The 18,618-nt window shown below is 34.3% G+C and overlaps 1 protein-coding gene across 1 annotated transcript; it reads left to right on the top strand.

Moving 5' to 3' along the window:
* Positions 1–14,072: 14,072 nt before the first annotated feature.
* On the top strand, positions 14,073–18,329 carry LOC133034688 (protein STRICTOSIDINE SYNTHASE-LIKE 3-like). Its single transcript, XM_061110000.1, has 4 exons — positions 14,073–14,610; positions 15,168–15,443; positions 16,833–17,000; positions 17,584–18,329. Exons 1-4 carry the CDS (start codon positions 14,279–14,281, stop codon positions 17,984–17,986), a joined length of 1,179 nt encoding a protein of 392 aa, XP_060965983.1. The 5' UTR covers positions 14,073–14,278; the 3' UTR covers positions 17,987–18,329.
* Positions 18,330–18,618: the final 289 nt, after the last annotated feature.

Below are 18,618 nucleotides of genomic sequence, written 5' to 3'. Positions count from 1 at the left end.
TCACTTGCTTGAAGTACCGAGCCATTTTTTGGTGATAAGTTAGTAGCTTTAGATTTGTTGAATCACTTTTTTCTTCAACTTCATCAAGTGGTTCTACCAGGAGGGCATGGTTAGTTTTCTGGCTGTAAGTCAATCTTCTATGGGATGGAGATTCTAATTCAATGGGCAACATTGCCTTACAGCCATAAGCCATGGTGAAGGGTGTCTGCTCGTTTGTTATCCTTTCAGTTGTTCTGTACGACCAAAGTACCTCGGGTAGTTCCTCTAGCCAGTTCCCATTGGCTTCTTCGAGTCATTTTTACATGATTTCTTTCAATGTCTTATTGATTTCTTTGACTTGCCCATTTTTTGGGGGTGTGTGACTGCCGAGAAACTCTTTATGATTTCATGTATCATGTAGAAGTCTATAAACATCTGGCGGTCAAATTAATTTCCATTGTCTGGAATAATTTTTGTGGAAGTCTGTACCGGCATATAATATTTTTTACCATAAATTCCAAAACTTTCTTGGATGTGATTATTTCCAATGGTTCAACTTCTATCCATTTGGTGAAATAATCAATAGCCACAATTGTGTATTGTACTCCACCATTTCCTTTGGGCAATTGTCCAATCATATCTATTCCCCATATAGCAAAGGCCACGAGCTTTGCATCTACATCAACTCGTTAGGTAGTGCTCGAGGGATTTTGGAAAACTTTTGGCATGTGTCACATCTTTTCACATAGGCCTTTAAATCTTCAATTGTTATCGTCAAGAAGTAACCTTGCCTTACTGTTTTCTTAGATAAACTTTACCCACAGGATGATTGCCACAAAAGCCTTCATGAACTTCAGACAAGAGTAATGCAACTTCTTCATTTGTGACACATCTCAAATGGCATGGAAAAACCTCTTCTGTACATCACATCATCCACTATTATATACTAAGCAGCCCTTCTCATCATTTTTTGAGCTTCATTCTTGTTGCTTGAAAGTTCCCCAGTACTAAGATAGGTTGTCATGGGAGTCATCCAGTTTGGTGTGTTGTCTGTCATCTCGATTTCCTCCGTGAATGTGATGTTGGGCTCTTTTAGAAACTGGATTGGGACCAAGTTTACTTTGTATATTACATATTTTCTTAAAAGTCGTGCTAGTGCATCAACTGTTACATTTTTTCCCTTGGAATCTGATTGAGGGTATACCCCTTAAATTATGTGAGTAGGTTGTAGATCTTACTTAGATATGCCACCATTATTTATCCTCGAGACGTATATTCCCCCCAAGACATGATTTACCACTAACTATGAGTCACTACAAATTTCTAAATATTCATCACATACTTCCTGAGCAAGTTTTAGACCGACAATGAGTGCGTCATATTTTACCTCGTTATTGGATGTCTTGAACTCGAACTTGATTAACCCGTGCAAGGATTGCCCTAGTTGTGATGAGAGCAATCCCAGCTCTGGACAACTGGTCAGTGGATAATTCGTCCACGTGTAGCTTTTAAATTAGCTTATCTTCAATGCTTTCTTCTAGTGGGGGTGATTTTTCTTGCTCCTTTTCTGGCTCAGTATTATATTTTGAACTTGCCTATGCATTCAGCCACAAAATCTCTCAAAGCTTGTCCTTTTACTATTGTGTGGGTTGATAGGTTATTTCATACTGCCCTAACTTAATTTCCCATTTGAGCATGTGACTAGATGCGTCTACCTTTAGCAAAACTTGGCATAAAGGTTGGTTAGTGTAAACCTGAACTGGATGAGCTTAGAAGTAGGGCCTTAACTTTCTTGTGGCTAAGATCAAACAGTAAGTCAATTTTTCAATCAGGAGGTATCGGCTCTCAGCCTCAACTAGTCTTTTGCTAATATAGTAGACTCAATGTTAAACATTATTGTCTTCTTTTATCAGTACGACACTTATAGCATGCTCGGTGACTGTAAGGTAGATTCCTAACTCTTCCTCGGCCAAGGGTTTTAAGAGAATGGGAGGTTCTGCAAGTTTTCTTTTTAGTTCTTGAAAAGCATTCTGACATTCCTTCGTCCACTCAAACTTCATATTACCTTGGAGGATGTTGAAGAAATGAACACACTGATATGTTGATTTTGAGACAAATCTGCTTAATGCGACTATCCAAATAGTTGGGATTTGCACTTCTTTCACCTTTGTTGGCGACTTCATATCCAGGAGGGCTTGAATTTTCTCTAGATTAGCTTCTATATTCCTCGAGCATTAACAATGAATCCAAGAAACTTACTTGAGCTGACCTTGAAGGAACACTTTAAGGGATTGAGTTTCATGTTATATTTTCTGAGGATTTTGAAGCATTCATCCAGGTCCTCTATGTTCCCCCCAGCCTTCCTAGATTTGATGAACATATCATCCAATACTTCCATGTTATGTCTGATCTAGTCCTTAAATATCTTGTTGACTAACCTTTGGTAGGTAGGCCCAGCATTCATGAAGCCAAATGACATAACTTTGTAGAAGTACAAACCAATATATGTTTGGAAACTTGTGTGCTCTTGGTCAGGTGGATGCATTCTTATATGATTATACCCTGAATAAGCGTCCATAAAGCTAAAGATTTCATGGGCGGTTGTTGCATCCATAAGGTGATTTATTCTTGAAGTGGAAAACAGTCTTTAGGGCACTCCTTGTTGAGGTCAGTGAAATCGATGCATACTCGCCAATTTTTGTTTGGCTTGGGTACTAGTACGGGGCTAGCTACCCAAGTTAAGAAAAAGATTTCAATTATGAATATATTTATTTCTACCTCTTCTTTTAGTGCTTGTGCACGTTCTTTGTTTAACAATCTCCTTTTCTACTAGAAGGAACAAAATTTTGGATCAATATTGAGGGCATGACACATTGTAATTGGATTGATCTCGTCCATGTCTTCGTGTGACTCGGCAAAAATGTCGAGGTTTGTTCTTAGAAATTTTATCAAAGATGATTTTATTGCAAGCAACAAACCTTTGCCAATTTTGAGCTTCCTAGTCGGCATGGTAAGATAAATTTTGACTTCTTCTAGCGCTTCCACTGGTCCAACAATTGTGTTAGGTTCCCCAAGGCAGGGATCCATATCTTTGTCCCCACCTTGGGCAGATTCCTATTGGGAAATGCTTTTATTCTTCTCTGAACACTGACCAAAGTTTTATTCCATTTTAGCCTTAGATAGAGTGAGGTTATAGCATTCACATATAGTTTTTTGGTTTCCTTTCAGATGGCCCACTCCATTTCTTGTTGGAAATTTTACACATAGGTGAAATACTGCAGTGACGACCTTCAAGTCATATAAGGCTAGTCAACCTAACATGACATTATATGCAGAGGGCATGTCGATCACTAAGAATTAAGCCATCACCGTTGTGCTTATTAAAGCTTGTCCCACTGTAAGTGGTAGACAAATTTGTGTGAGTGGAGAAACGCTTTGGCCAGAGAATCCATATACTAGCTGAGTGCAAGGAACCAAATCTTTGAGATGGAGCCCCATTTTTACATATGTTGTTTTGAGGAAGCTCCATTATCTACCATGGTTTGAACCACCATTTTGTTTGCAATCTGAGCATCAACGACCAAAGGGTCATTGTGCATATAAATAACATCGTCAAAATCTTCTTCACTAAAAGATATGATTGGTTCTCTAGTGCGCGGCTGCTTAGGTTTTCTTTCTTCTACGGCCAAAACTGCATCAAATTGTTCATATTGTAGGGCCCCAAGCATATTTTTCTCTAGCTTTATCTAAGTCTCCAGCAAGGTAGGGGCCTCCAATGATAACTTGAAGATGTTAGTCCACTGGTGGAGGCATCATCTGACTTCGTGTGTTATTTGGTTGGGTGGTTATTTGTTCTTGGTCGGTCTTAACATATTTTTGTAAGTGTGGGTTGTTTTTCTTGATGAGTAATTCTATTTCCCACTTTAAATTATTCTATTCGTTAGTGTCGTGACTGTAGTCTGCATGAAAGCGGTAGAACTTGGTGGTATCCCTTTTGCTCATGTCTTTTTTCATGGGAGGAGGTTTTTGTATGGCACTATGGGCTGAGTAGTTTTAAAAATTGTTTCTATGTCCTCTGTTAGAATGGTAAAAGCAGTGAACTTTGAGGCATTCTCTTGAGGATGTTGTTCAAAGTTTCCATTGAATTTCTTTTTCTTTCCATTACCTATCGGTTGCCATTATTTGACCTTTTACCACCTTGGCTCGATCTATTGTGATTTTGTGAAATCTAGTCTTGTTGGATATATGTAGTGGCTGGAGTGGTGTGTTGTTGATTTTTCTTCTGTCCAACTGTGTCCACACGCCAAACCGTTTCTTCGAGCTTTATAAATCTATTTTTTCGGTCCAAGAATTCTACCATTGACCTTGTAGTAAGTCTTTTTATGTCCTTCCACAATTCCCTTAGAGGTTCAATACCTCCTAAGATTGTGGCTAGCATCCCTTCCTCAGTTAATCCTTTCACTTTTGTTCATTCATAAATCTGTTGATGTAAGCTCTCAAAAGTTCCCCTAGTATTTGTTTCACTTTGCCCAGGTCTTCTAAGTGAGATGGAAATTTTTGAGAAGAGGAGAACTATGCGTGAAACTCTAACATCAATGTTTTATTTATGCCAATACCATATTGTAAGGATATTCGATCTCCATTTTTGGTTCTACATAGTTCTTATTTTAGTGAGATTCATTCCCAATAGATGGACGTTCATTAGCAATTCAACGTCATAAAATCTCGAAAGATAAGTATTATTGTAAGTGTTTTATTCTTAGTAACGTCCATCCGAATAGTGGCTGCTAAGAGTAGGACTTACAAGATATGAAACAATGGTAGAAGCTCATGAAAAAAGAATGACCTTAACTCTCGACTAAAACGAAGCAACGTCAAATTCTCTTTTCGATTGAATAAAAGGTTACTAGAATGGTATCCATTTTAGTTGAGCTGACTGCTCTATTCAATTAATGATATCTTTGAAAATTATTTAGGATTGTTTATTTTTCTATTTTCACTTGTCATTCCTACTTGCTAAGTGTTTAATAATTTCTGAATGTGTATGATTTTGTATTGAACCTTACTTGATTTCTATTTATTGATATTTGTAGTACCCAATATGACTATGAACAACCCCATGGTGTCACTGTTGACTAACAACAAGCTTTTTGGAGCTAACTTTGTCAAATGGAAAAAGAAAATTAATATTGCTCTCATTGGTGAAAATGTCATATTTGTGTTAACTGAAGAAGCTCCTGAGCAGCCAGGTGAGAATGCGACCAAGGCAGTCAAGGAAAAGTTCGAGCGTTGGCAGAATGCTAACAACAAAGCTCGATACTTTATGTTGTCTAGCATGGTCGACGCCTTGAAGACAAGGTTTGCCAATACTCTCATGGTTGCAGATATCATGAACCAGTTAACTAAACTATTCGGGATGGCATCAAATTAAGCTCGTTTTGAGGCGACCAAGAATTTTATCAATGCACGGATGAAGCCTCATCAGAACTTGCGTGATCACCTGCTCTAGATTGCAAGTTACTTCTAGGAAGCTGAGAATCATGGAGCTATTATAGATCAGGAAACTCAAGTGAGTTTGATCTTAAATAATTTGACTCCAGCTTTTCTGCCCTTCACCTCAAATTATGTCATGAACAATTTGACTTTTGACTTTCACGAGTTAATCAACAACCTTCAGACATTTGAAAATTTGATTGGAGATCCACCGAAAGGAGGAAACAAAGATCCTAGTTCTGGCACTGCTAATGGTACGGTCAAGGCTGAGGCAAACATTGCCTCTACTTCGAAACCCAGCAAGAAGAAGAAGTGGAAGAATAGCAAGAAGCCTCTTAAAGCTGTTAACACAGCTAATAAGAATAAAATGGTTGCTAATTCAAAGGCAAAGCAAGAAGGAAATTGCTTCTATTGCAACAAAAAAGGGCCACTCTAAACCCCAGTATCCTAAGTTTTTGGCAAAGAAATAAGATATTTCTATCTTTGCTATAAACTCATGTGTTTTAGAGAATTATTATCCTCTTTGGTTATTAATTCTGGATCTACAAACCATATTTATTTTCTTCTTATGTCAGCTCCAGCTGCTTAAACTTGGATTGCTATCTTAACGAGTTGAGTCGAATGGTTGGACAAAAGGGTAGAGATTATCCAAGTGAAGATGAAGCTCGAATCTTCTTTAATTTTGAATTTTTTATTTTAGTTTATGAACAATTTAGTTTCAAATATTAGTTTGGGATTTTATTTCCTATTTCATATTTATGCAGATAATTCATTATGATATTTTTGAGAGTATTAATAAAATTTTATCTTTAAAAAATTTTCGTTATGAATTGCTATTATAAAATTGAGCTTCGTATTCTTTAACTTATATGCCAATACCGTATTGTATTTATATGATTATCATGTTTTATGTGTTTTGTGTTTTATTATTGATGCAAAATCTATGGTATGTTATTCTCTGTAAAGAGATAATACCACATAAATACTTAGAATTTAAATTCAATGTTTATGAATAATTGTCATTTCTTAAGCAATTATTAAGATTTTAATTAATAAAAAGATCTTTTGATCTGATAGGGGTGGAAGAAGTTAAGAAGTAATATATGCAGTTCAACGATCTTTTATGTAAAGTCCTTTTTTTGGCAATTTAGATGCCAAAATATTTTTTATTCATGGTGAGATTTATTTGTGCTTTCAATCCAATTTTATCACCTTTAATACTCGGTTTTATTGCTCTTTTTTATCTTAGGAAATATTAATTTTCGACTGGCTTTTTCTTGTATGGAAACTTCTTGTAAGAGATTAAATTCTCTTATGGAAAGTTGGTTTTTAAAGGAAACTTTGACTATTATTATTTTCATTAATAAGTTGGATTGTGTCTTGATAAGATCAGATCGTATACACTGTTTATGGCAGGTATCAAGACCCAATACAAGATCAGACTCGTTTTTGGCAAGTTTCCTTTTTCTGGTCTGATTTGCTGTGACAGAATCTGGTTCTGATGTTGCAAATCAAGTTTTTCTTAGGAAAGTTTTGTACAACTGTAGATTCGACTTTGTGACTGTCTCTAGGGTTTCTATGTTCTATAAATAGAACCTAGAGAGAAGGCATTTAGATCAACTCTTCTAGAATTCATTTTTTGCATTTTTCTCATTTGTGAAGAGAGAGTTATTTTTGTGAGAACCTACTTGTTCATCTAGGTTCTACTGTTTTTCATATCTGTTCTTACTCTGTCTTAGAGTTTGTTAGAACAACTTCATTGAACAAGAGAGTGATCTTCGGGAGAAGACTTGTTCAAGCCTTACTTCGGGGGGAAGTAAGCACGCACACTTCAAAGACGAAGGGAGTTCGTTGTTTAAAGGTGTTTCAGAAGTCAGATTCATAAAGTGCATTACAAAGGATTGCGACAACAATTTAGAGGGAGTCTAAACTTGTATAAGTCAATTGTTTTTGTAATTGTTGATACTTTATTAATTGATTTCATTCTCTAGACTAGGAGTGTTCGAAAGAACACTGATACCATGTACAAATCTCTTGTGTCAAGTGATTTAATTTTCTGCAATTATTTTTATATTATGTCTGTTCTGTTTTGTCGTTGCAAAATTGGTTCTGCAGTAACAGAATTACATTCTGCTTCTGCAGACATATACAATTTTATATTTTCGTATTATTATTGGCATTTGCAAAAACTCAGTTTTTTATTTTATATCTTTTGAACTCTAGGCTATATTCATAACTCCACGAGACCTCTATAACACTTAGGGTTGGAAGAAGTGATTGATATATGTTGTTCAAACACTTTTAACTTTGAACTCTAGACTATACTCAATACACCACAGAATCTCTATGGCACACATATTTTGATTAGACATGGATATAATATAATAAACAAATTAGCAAACCATTAGAACTTATACTTGATCATGTAATTGTTCGAATTCACTTGTTACTGTTGTAATAGAAATGATACAAATGAAGTTCTTAGAAATAGTATCATAGTACCTTATCTTAGTGGGAGAATTTTAAAATTCTAGCCCATCATAATTTGGATGACACTAGTGATAGCCTACTATGTTATGATCGTGACAGGAACTTTAGAATAAAACTGAGAAAGTAAATCTAACCATTCATATGGATAGCAATAACTTATCAAAATTATGAGGATAAGATAGGAAATTTTGTTAAGTCTATTCAAATGACTTAGCGAAATCCCTAGTCCATATGAAATATTTTATGGTATCTATAATGATTACTTAATCTTAAGCAAGTATTTTACACTAATTTTTATACTACAATGCTATGTTGCTAACTTAGTCTAGAAAGAACTTATAGTTTCAGACTAAGATAATATGTCACAACAAGATGTCCCTAAGAACCAATTGTAAGAGGACTAGTGTACGAACTTAACCAGACTCCTACTATTGAGTGGGAGCCATCTAAGATGTAATTAAACAATGAACATTAGAAGACAATAGAATCTCTTAAAGTGATCTATATGTTAGATGATAGGGGTGTATATTAAAATTATTTTATCTACGCCGACTCATAATCTATTAGATATGGTGGTTACTCTGGGGGTGGAGGAATTATTTTAGAAGGATGTAAAAACCCATCTATAATAATTTAAGCTCCACCAGTGAAGCTGAATAACTTAGTTGCTTTTGAAAAGCACTAGAAAGTTATTCAACTGAAAAAAAAAAGTTCTTAATTGTTTTATCTCTATTCCATTCTGGATAGAATTAGAGTTGTGTCTTCTGTTTATTCAGATGCACTTAATAAGCGGTAAAGAATTCAGTATCCCTAGAGGAGTAATCATATAGAAAAATGATGTTGCATAATGTTTTATGAACACAAAGGAAATAATGGTGGAGAAAGCAGTTGTTTACCACAGACTTACAGTTCCTGTAATTTGGGTTTAGTCAAATACACTACACTTGATTTGGATATCAAGACAATGGATTGATTGAAATGTACTTCTTGTTTTATGTTACTGCAAGTGGGAGTTTTTTGGAATTGTATGCCCTAAATAAAATCTATTTCATTGTAATCTTATTTGTTATCAATAGAAGATTAGAAGTCATTTATGTTTACATGTAGTTTTTATGTTTATGGTTTAATGTATACAATTTCTGTTAAATCCAGAACATATAGTTATTCACAATTACAGTGATGTTAACACAGTGGAAGGTGATTGTGATTATATGCTTCAAAACATAATGTCCCGTGATTCATCAATGCACTGGATTTACATTAATGTGATAATCAGCGATAAAGCTTACTTACACCTTGGATAAGTGTTATGTTCTTTCCAAGACATTGACAAAGTATGCTAGTATCGGATGTATAGAGTATACATTAGACTGGGACCGATATTGATCTTGGTAAATATATTATAATCTTACCCTTGTATCTTTCTGATCATGTCAGGATCGATCTCAAGAGTATTATTTGTGTTATTAGAGTTGTTAGTCAAAGCCTACCATTTGATCTCAAGAGTTCACCAAGTCTGGCTTACAGCCGTATTAGCAGTTTTTTTTTTCATCTAGAGGGAGAACGCTTCTTGCGCCACCAGCTTTTGTTGGGTCTCAACAAGCTCATCAAACTGTTGGAAATATTTTATCATGATCTAGATTTACTACCAAGTATGTTTCATTAACAACCTAATATGAATTCTAAAACAATGAAATAAACACATAAGAGTTTAAGAAAACCTTACATTGGGTGCAGCGAAATATAATGACTCCTTCCATTCAGATCTCTAGCCCTTGATTCATTTCTGTAGCAGAGCATAATCAAGATCTGAATCTGGATCTCCTTCTCTCCTTCTTTGATGCTGATTCTCCACAGTCTTACACACTATGATTGAGGTACCACTTGATGTGTGTGGGCACTACTCTATCACTCAAGGAATTTCGAAACATTTAGAGAAGAAAAGAGAGAGAGAGAGAGGCGGCTAAGCTTTTCTGAAAGAAACAATGCGCAAAGTCATGAGTTTCTTGAAGCCAATACTTTTTATTTATAGAATGCCTTCTAGGTTTAGGTTAGAATTGTATGGCATTAAAATAATGGAAAAATAAAATGGTAAAGGCTTTGCATAGTGGGCGGCCATATAAGGAAATTGGGTCTCACTTTACAACTTTCCCATTTTGTTATTTTTCATTCCCATTTTCTCAAAAATGCCAATTTTCCAATTTTAACCATTTAAATACCAATTCTAATTATTTAATAACTTAAAAATAATTATTAAATAATATTATCATATAATATATTTATTAATTTAGACATATAAAGTATCTTAATTAATAAACCTAGAATCTCTTTTCTTTACAATTTCGCCATTGCTTAGTGAAAATTCATAAAGTAGACATAGTCTAACTTTAGAATTATAATTGATTAATTAAAATTAATTAATTGAGTCTTACAAGCAGTATGGTCTCAACTAGTATGGGGATTGGAGACCATGGGCCTATATTTCCGAGCTTAAAATAAGTCGAATTGAATTTACCAAGTAAATTCCCTAACTTATTAATTCCTTATTGAATCCACACTTAGAACTTGGAATTGCACTCTCAGTCATATAGAACGCTCTATATGTTCCACGATATAGATACGTCATTAGTTATCCACTGTTATAATCCTAATTTGATCAATAACCCTCTAATAGATGATCTACATTGAATAGGCACTAAGTTACCGTTACACCTTCAATGTATTTTATCCTTAAAACACTTAGCTCCGTATAAATGATATTTCAGCGAAGTAAAATGAGATCTCCACCATTTATCTCTGTTTAGCCAAGCTCGAAGGATATCATCGTTTTACTTCTAAATTCCTATAGAAGTTATAGATTCCATATTTATGTTAGCGCTCCCACTCAATTATACTATCATGTTCCCAAAATGTACGTATCACCCTGACCCAAAAGTAGGCTTAAACTAACAAATCAAAGAACATGTATTGTACTCTTGAGATCGAACCTAATCATATCAGGATTAAGATCATTTGATCTAGGATCAACGGGTGATATTGAATTGAATAGATATTACTGTAAATTTTAATATATCTAATCAAAGTTCAATATCGGTCCCTTCCGATGTATACTCCATACATCCGATACTGGTAAACTTTGCCAATGTCCTGGAAATGACATAACACTTTTCCAAGGTGTAAGAATACCTATCGCTGATTATACCATGTCAGTCTAAATCCAGTGTTTTGACAAATCAGGAAATAAACTTTCGAACATATAATTAAGATTATATTCCACTGTGCTGACAACACTATAATCATTAACCAATTCATATGTTCTGGACTTAAATAGAATTCATACATTATATACATATAATCATGAAATAAATCATGTGAACCATGCAACATAAAATGTTATTTCTGATCTTTATTAATAAGTAAATCTGATTATATTGAAATGGATTTTATTTAGGGCACAAAACCCAACACAAACATCCAGAGTACATTTGGATCTTGCTCATAATAATACCCATTTTTGTAATATCCATCTTTAAATTTATCATCGTCTTCACCATTATCCTCATCATCATTTTTTCCCTTAGGGTCTTCCATCTTGTCTTCGTTGATGGGGTTTTTATTGACGTGTTTCTCTCGATGTTGGGTCGTATTCATGGGACGGCCGCCGACTTCAAATGTTTCCCTATCCCTGGCTGTGCCCAACTAGGCATGCACTGCAAGACATAGGTCCACATTGTCCATTGCATCATCTCGATTATGGGCAGTGGATAGTACGACGGTGGTTTTTTTGGTAGCCACCATGGTTGCAGGCACAAAGTAGCTTCAAAGTTTTCTTCAACTCTCAATGAAAGCACCAAAATATTTACTGGAATTTTCAAAAATTGATTAAAATAAGAGTTGAGAAGCTAAAGAAATTAATAAAGAGTAGAGATGGAGATTTTTTACGTGGTTCAGGTATTAATAAACCCTAGTACATGAGTCAATCGTATTGGCCTGAGTAGCTTTAATGCATTACAATGGGTTTTTACAAGCTTTTGAACCCTAGCTTCTTGCTATAGTGTTTACACAATCATTTTCCAACCCCTTACTTGAGGGTATAGAATAGTATTTATAGGCTAGGATATAGGTTCAAGTATATCTATGACCTGCTAGGGTTTGCATGCAAACTTGGCCCACTAATGAGGTAAATACATAAAAAACATTGACTGGGGGCCTATAGACTGAGGGCAGCCCATGGGGCGAAGGCAATCTGTACACTTAGGGACCATGCAATCTTCGACAGATGTCATGCATGCACTATTTTTATGTATTGTAGTCTTAGAATTGTGTCGTTAGACAAAAGGAAGATTTCCTTTTGGTGCTGCATACACTCTTAGGATCTGACATAAGGGATAATACCCTAATTCTATGGGATTTGGTGTCAGAGGGTTACCATGTCATCCTGTACTAGGTCTTCAAGGCACCTCTTAGAATGCCCTCTCTGGATGTGTCCCAGATGCTTATTCGGAGGGTTTCAATTATTTCTTCTCATGAGAGCGAGAGGCCCTTCCAGATTCGGATAAAACCAGTCTTGGAAGTGTATATCCTAGGTTTCAAATGGGCTTAGATCCATCCTTCCGTACAGGCTGGGCCTGTCCTCTGGATAAGGCCTCTAATCAGGCTTAATTGATTGATTTTTAAATTGGGAATGCCATGTGTTTCCCTTTCGAAAACGTGGATAACATTACTAAAATGTGTACTCCACCATTTAATCTCGTTTAGCCAAGCTCAAAAGAAATTATCATTTCACTTCTAAATAATCATGAAAGCTATAGATTTACATATCTATGATTAATACTCCCAATCAATTCAACTACTAAGTTCCCAATATGTAAGTATGAGCTAGACCAATGTGTAAGCTGGTAACGAACAAATCAAAGAACTCTTATAGTGCAATTACCTTCATCATCTCAGGTTTTAGATCAATTGATATATGATTAACTAATTGATATTGAATCTGGAAAGATATAATGATAAGTTTATGATATCTTTTCCATTATCAATATCACTCCATTATGATATAAATCCTATACTTCTGATTCTTGCTAATACATTGGAAAAGACATTTTACTTATCCAAGTGTAAGTAAACCTTATTGTTAATTATCACGTCAGTGTAAATTCAGTGCACTGAGATCATGAGACTTAAATAGTTTGAATTATATAATTACAATTATTTTCTACTATGGTGACAACACTATAATTGTGAATATTTATATATTCGAGATTTATCATAATTTATATATTAAACAATTAATCATGAAATAAACATGTGAACCATACAATAGACAATAGTCAAAATGATATTTAATCTTTTATTGATAGATAAATAAAATTACATTGAATAGTATTTTATTTAAAACTCAATAATTATTTGATATGATTCTATTATTCATATATATAATTTAAAAAAATTATAAATAACCTTACGCGAAGCGCGGCCTGTTGATTAGATAAAAAATATTAAACAAGTCTTGTTGGTGTGGAGAGTGCCATCATGCCTCTACTAACATTTGGCGACAAAAAAAAACTTCATCCCTACCACATTCTCCATTTAGATGGAAAATCCTCGTTCGGTTAAAGACAGGTCCCCATTGGGACCATGACAATAAAGAAAATATGCATCCCTACTAAATAAAGATATTAAAAATAATTTTTTTTGTAGATTTATTGTTGGGTAAATATTATTTTGAATCCTGTATTTTACAAAAATTACAGACTGGACCCTCTGTTTTGTTAAATAACAATTCACAGTCCAATATTTTTTAAAATAGTACAAAATAAACCATGAATTCAATTTTCGTTAATTTTTCTTTCTAATATAACCAAACATGAAATCAGTCTCTAGCCTAAATAAATACAAGAAAAATGTAATTATTTATATCATAATACCTCTATGTTAAGCTATTATGAAGTTTTTCATTTAACATAAATTAAACTTATTTTATATTATTTTGAAAAACATATTTAAATTATTATTGAACGAATCACTGAATTCAATTTGTAACTTTTGCAAAATACGAATACCGATAAATAAATTTTATTATTAAAGGAATGAGAGTTAGACACGTTGGTAGTTGGAAAAAGTGAAAGTTGGCAATTATCTAGTTTCTACCGATATTAACAATAACAAGAAGTGTGTTCACCTACCTACATTACAACTACTCTTACTCTTTCATTTCCCATTCAATATAATAATAATAATCATATATAATGCATATGCAGTAGCCATAGCTATAAACTCTCATTCCTCTTTCTTCTTTCTCAATTCTCAATTCTCAATGGCCTTCACCACCCGAGTTCTCGCCTTACTCTTCCTCCTCCTCGCTCTCTACTGTGCCACTGACCCATTTAAGCACAGCGCCATCTCCGATTTCCCCGACTTTCAAGCTCACTACATAAATATCTCCTCTTGGTCCGAAATTCCAACCCACAGAGACCGCCAAAATTTGCTCCAAAACTCGGAGATTAAGTTTTTGAACCTTGTTCAGGGTCCTGAGAGTGTCACCTTTGATTCTCTTGGCCGTGGACCTTACACTGGTGTCGCCGATGGTAGAATTCTCTTCTGGAATGGCCACTCTTGGACTGATTTCGCCTATACATCGCCCGATAGGTCAGATTTTATATATAAATGTATATATGTGGGGTTTCATTCTTTTTTGTATTTCAAATGAACGGTTGATTTTGAATTATGAGTAAATTATATGCATAATGATGTACTTTCGTTGCTAAGTAGTCTGGTTTTGTTAGGAGAATATATGCCATTTGTGTAGCTTTGTTAGTATCAATTATTTTTGCTGTGAAAAAGGATATGTACAGGTATGTTGTTATGAATAGATGAAACATAGCCATTTTGTTGATATTCAGTGTGAAATTCTTTACTTGTCAATTGAGGGGAGATTACTTCTGATCATGAAGAAGATTGCCCTGTGGATATACTGTAGATGCTGTAGGTTTGTATGTGTATATGTTGGGTAATATCCTTAACATGATCACCAAAGCAAATTTAACTCACAACCTTAACATGAATGTTAGAAATACTGGCTTTTATGTGGTTCCATGAAGTCATGCTCTTGTTTTGTTAATTTTATTTCAAAGCTATTATTTGACTGTTCTTTTGTTTATATTAAAACTTCTATTTTGCTTTGTTTGATGTCTGTGTGGATTCAGATCAGAAATATGTGATCCCAAACCATCACCTTTGAGTTACATTGCAAATGAGCACATCTGTGGTCGGCCTCTTGGGCTCCGGTTTGACAAGAAAACAGGAGATTTATACATTGCAGATGCCTATCTTGGGCTACTCAAGGTGGGACCTGAAGGTGGACTCGCAACACCACTTACAACTGAGGCGGAAGGAGTGCCATTAGGTTTTACTAATGATCTAGACATTGATGAAGAAGGGAATGTCTATTTCACAGATAGCAGCACCAAGTACCAGAGGAGGTAAGCTTCTTTTGCTATTTCGTTTCAGATGCTAACAGTAGGTGGTTTGAATTAGTTCTACTCTGAAGGTTAACATGTGAAGCCCAATGGGCATTGCTGAAACTAAGTATCCATGTGTTACATACTATTGCATGAAAGAGAATAATTGGCATCTTCAATTCTGTTGTGTCTGTTTAGAACTGCATAAAAAAAAATCACTCTTTATTTCATTATAAACATATGAGAGATATGTGATGCCTTAAATGAGCAAGATCTCATTACGGGATTGTACTTGTATTTTCACATCAATATCTGAAAGTGATATGTGTATATATAAATATTTGATAAAAGAAAAAACAAAACCTTTATTGATTGGTAAAATCTATTACAGACCAAGATAAAGTAAGCAAAAGTAAAACATTAAGTAACACAATGAACCAAAAAAAAGAAAGAAACTCTGCCTAAAGCAAGTAATTTTTCCATCCTATAATGATTAGGAAATAGAGAATTCCTTGAATTCCTTTACCACATAAGCTCAAAGGGATGATAAATTTTAACTTTTCCCACAGGAATGCAAATTTAGTTGCTTTCACACAATTCTGCATAATTCATAGATTCACCAAAACCAATTTCTTTTCTTAATCATGAACACATTACACCAGAGGGAACTTTTGCAATGCAAAATTAGATGATCCTTTATTAGGTCATGTCCTTTATTACACATCAGACACTGTGAAAAATTAGAGTCAAATGAGGCCTTTTCCTCCGAATTAAATCATAACTATTAATCATTTTCATATTAAAGAGCCTAGCAAAGACCTTTATTCATGTAGGAACAGATGATTTCCAAATAAAACTAAAAGACTCAAAATTAGGAACAGATTATCTAGGTCGGTCAAGGACACTAAAAGATTATTTACAAGAAAATCTACCAGAACATTTCACACGGTTTATTATCTGGTGAAGAGTCAGGAAGGGAAATATTTTCAAAACAGGCAGCAATTATTTTCAATAATGATTTTCGAAAGAAATTGAGAAAATGGAAATTATGTGGATGCATTTTTTGAATTGGACTATGAGTAAAGTCTTGCAAAAAAAGAAGCATAGTTTGTTTGATCCCTCGAGTTATCCTTCCAATGAGGAACATAATTCTCCATCTCAATATTCCATTTGACAAATTGAGAAAAAGAAGAGGCCTTAGATTGAGTCTACTATATGCAGTCATTAAAGTGGAAGATAGTTAAAATGTAAAGCAAGTGTTTAACGTTGCCCCTTTAACATGTTGGCATTGAATTCATTATATTTCTCTTCTGAGTTCTGTTTGGTTTCCATTTTCCTTTTTTCTTATTGTAAGTCTAATCAGAAGATATAATGTCTTGTTTTCTTTCTAACATGATACAATCTGTCCAGGAACTTCTTGCAGTTGGTTTTCTCTGGAGATGATTCTGGCAGAGTTCTAAAGTACAATCCAGAAACAAAGAAAACTACTGTACTTGTACGGAATATCCAATTTCCAAATGGTTTGACCTTAAGCAAGGATGGTTCTTTCTTTATCTTCGCCGAGGGATCTTTGGGCAGGTAAATTTGCTTTCATATGTAGTTCCATTTATCTTTTGTTGCGCTATACATGCACACAGCTTCTCACTTTACAAATACAGCATGTCAAATGGAACAAATTGAAGGACCAATGTATAAATTTTAGAGGATTTTAGAAAACAAGAAAAACAGGTTTAATCTGACTAATAAAATTGGATTTGAAATGCTAACCTGTTTAAATGAAAGATTCATTGTCATCCACTTTAGAATCTAAGTGTTGCATGGTGGATTTTTATTACATTTTCATTGCCGATAATCACACTTCTATCCTGGCAAAATCTTTTAGGTAAATATCTGAAAATTGACAAATTGCTTGCAAAATATAGCTGTGGGCTTAACTTGATTGTGGGCACATTACCTTCATTCAATACTAAAAACAAAATTTTGGACAGAACTGTATTATCTATTATAAATTTGTCTTGTTAAACCAGGGTGAGAATTGTACAGGTTTTGAACATTCTGCAGGTTATATACCTTAAAAAGAACCTGGGAGCTATTTTAATACTGTGGTAATATTTCTCATGAAAGAATTATATTCTGATTCAAAGTTGTTGTAATAATGCAGGTTAAGTAGATATTGGTTGAAAGGGGAAAAGGCAGGAACCACAGATGTATTCGCCCTTCTCTCCGGATTTCCTGATAATGTCAGGACCAACGAAAAGGGTGAATTTTGGGTAGCAATCCACTGTCACAGGACAATCTATTCTCACCTAACTGCTTTGTACCCAAAGGTAAGGATGTTCCTGCTTAAGTTCCCGATTTCTGCTAAAATGCAATTCATGCTTCACATTGGAGGCTGGCCACATGGAGTAGTGGCCAAGTATAGCCCAGAAGGGAAGCTCTTACAGATATTAGAAGACAGCCAAGGGAAGGTTGTTAAAGCTGTTAGTGAAGTTGAGGAAAAGGATGGAAAATTATGGATAGGAAGTGTTCTGATGCCTTTCATGGCAGTTTACAACTTAACTTGAATCTCTATCTTACTTTATTCAAAGAAAAAACTAAAGAGCAAGAGCTAGCTTCTGCAACTGCAACACTGTTGACTAGTTACACAAACCAATATTTATGTGAGTCTTTGCCCCATGTTTTAGAATTTCATGTGCAAATTTTGGGGCTCCACTGAATCACCCATCCTTTCAAGTCTTTTTTTATCTAATTGTCTTGTGATTTACGGATTTGAGTAGGACTTCAAATATATTAAAAATGGATATAGCAGGTTGATTTTTTGGGTGTAGTTTCACTATTTCTTGAAGAATATAAATAAATGGGCGCATCGCGCTCGGGTGTAGCGATGCCCAATTCGTATTTTTGATACTTGAATAGTTATAATTTTTATATGATGTTGTATATTTTAGTTATTTAAGATATTTTGATTTTTTTTGAATAAATTGGAATAATTTATAATACAAAAATAATGTTCAAATAAACATTTTACATGTGTATAAAATAAGTTAAGCATATTTATAACAGATTCTCAACATGTTAAATTATTTTAAATTTTTCACAAATTTGTAGGATGTGTTAAATAATTACAACGTATATTGTCATATAAAAAATTAAGACAAACTATCTAGTTATCGATAATGCGAAAGGAAGCATTGAT

Source organism: Cannabis sativa, chromosome 2, assembly GCF_029168945.1.
Source record: "Cannabis sativa cultivar Pink pepper isolate KNU-18-1 chromosome 2, ASM2916894v1, whole genome shotgun sequence".
NCBI classification, from domain to species: domain Eukaryota; kingdom Viridiplantae; phylum Streptophyta; class Magnoliopsida; order Rosales; family Cannabaceae; genus Cannabis; species Cannabis sativa.
The sequence above is the reverse complement of the archived record's forward strand: the minus strand, read 5'-3'. Positions and strand labels throughout refer to the sequence as shown.

Coding starts and splice junctions, on each gene's coding strand:
- LOC133034688 (XM_061110000.1), top strand. CDS start 14,279: ATGGCCTTCACCACCCGAGTTCTCGCCTTACTCTTCCTCCTCCTCGCT. Junction 15,444..16,832: donor AGCACCAAGTACCAGAGGAG/GTAAGCTTCTTT, acceptor CAATCTGTCCAG/GAACTTCTTGCAGTTGGTTT. Junction 17,001..17,583: donor GCCGAGGGATCTTTGGGCAG/GTAAATTTGCTT, acceptor GTAATAATGCAG/GTTAAGTAGATATTGGTTGA.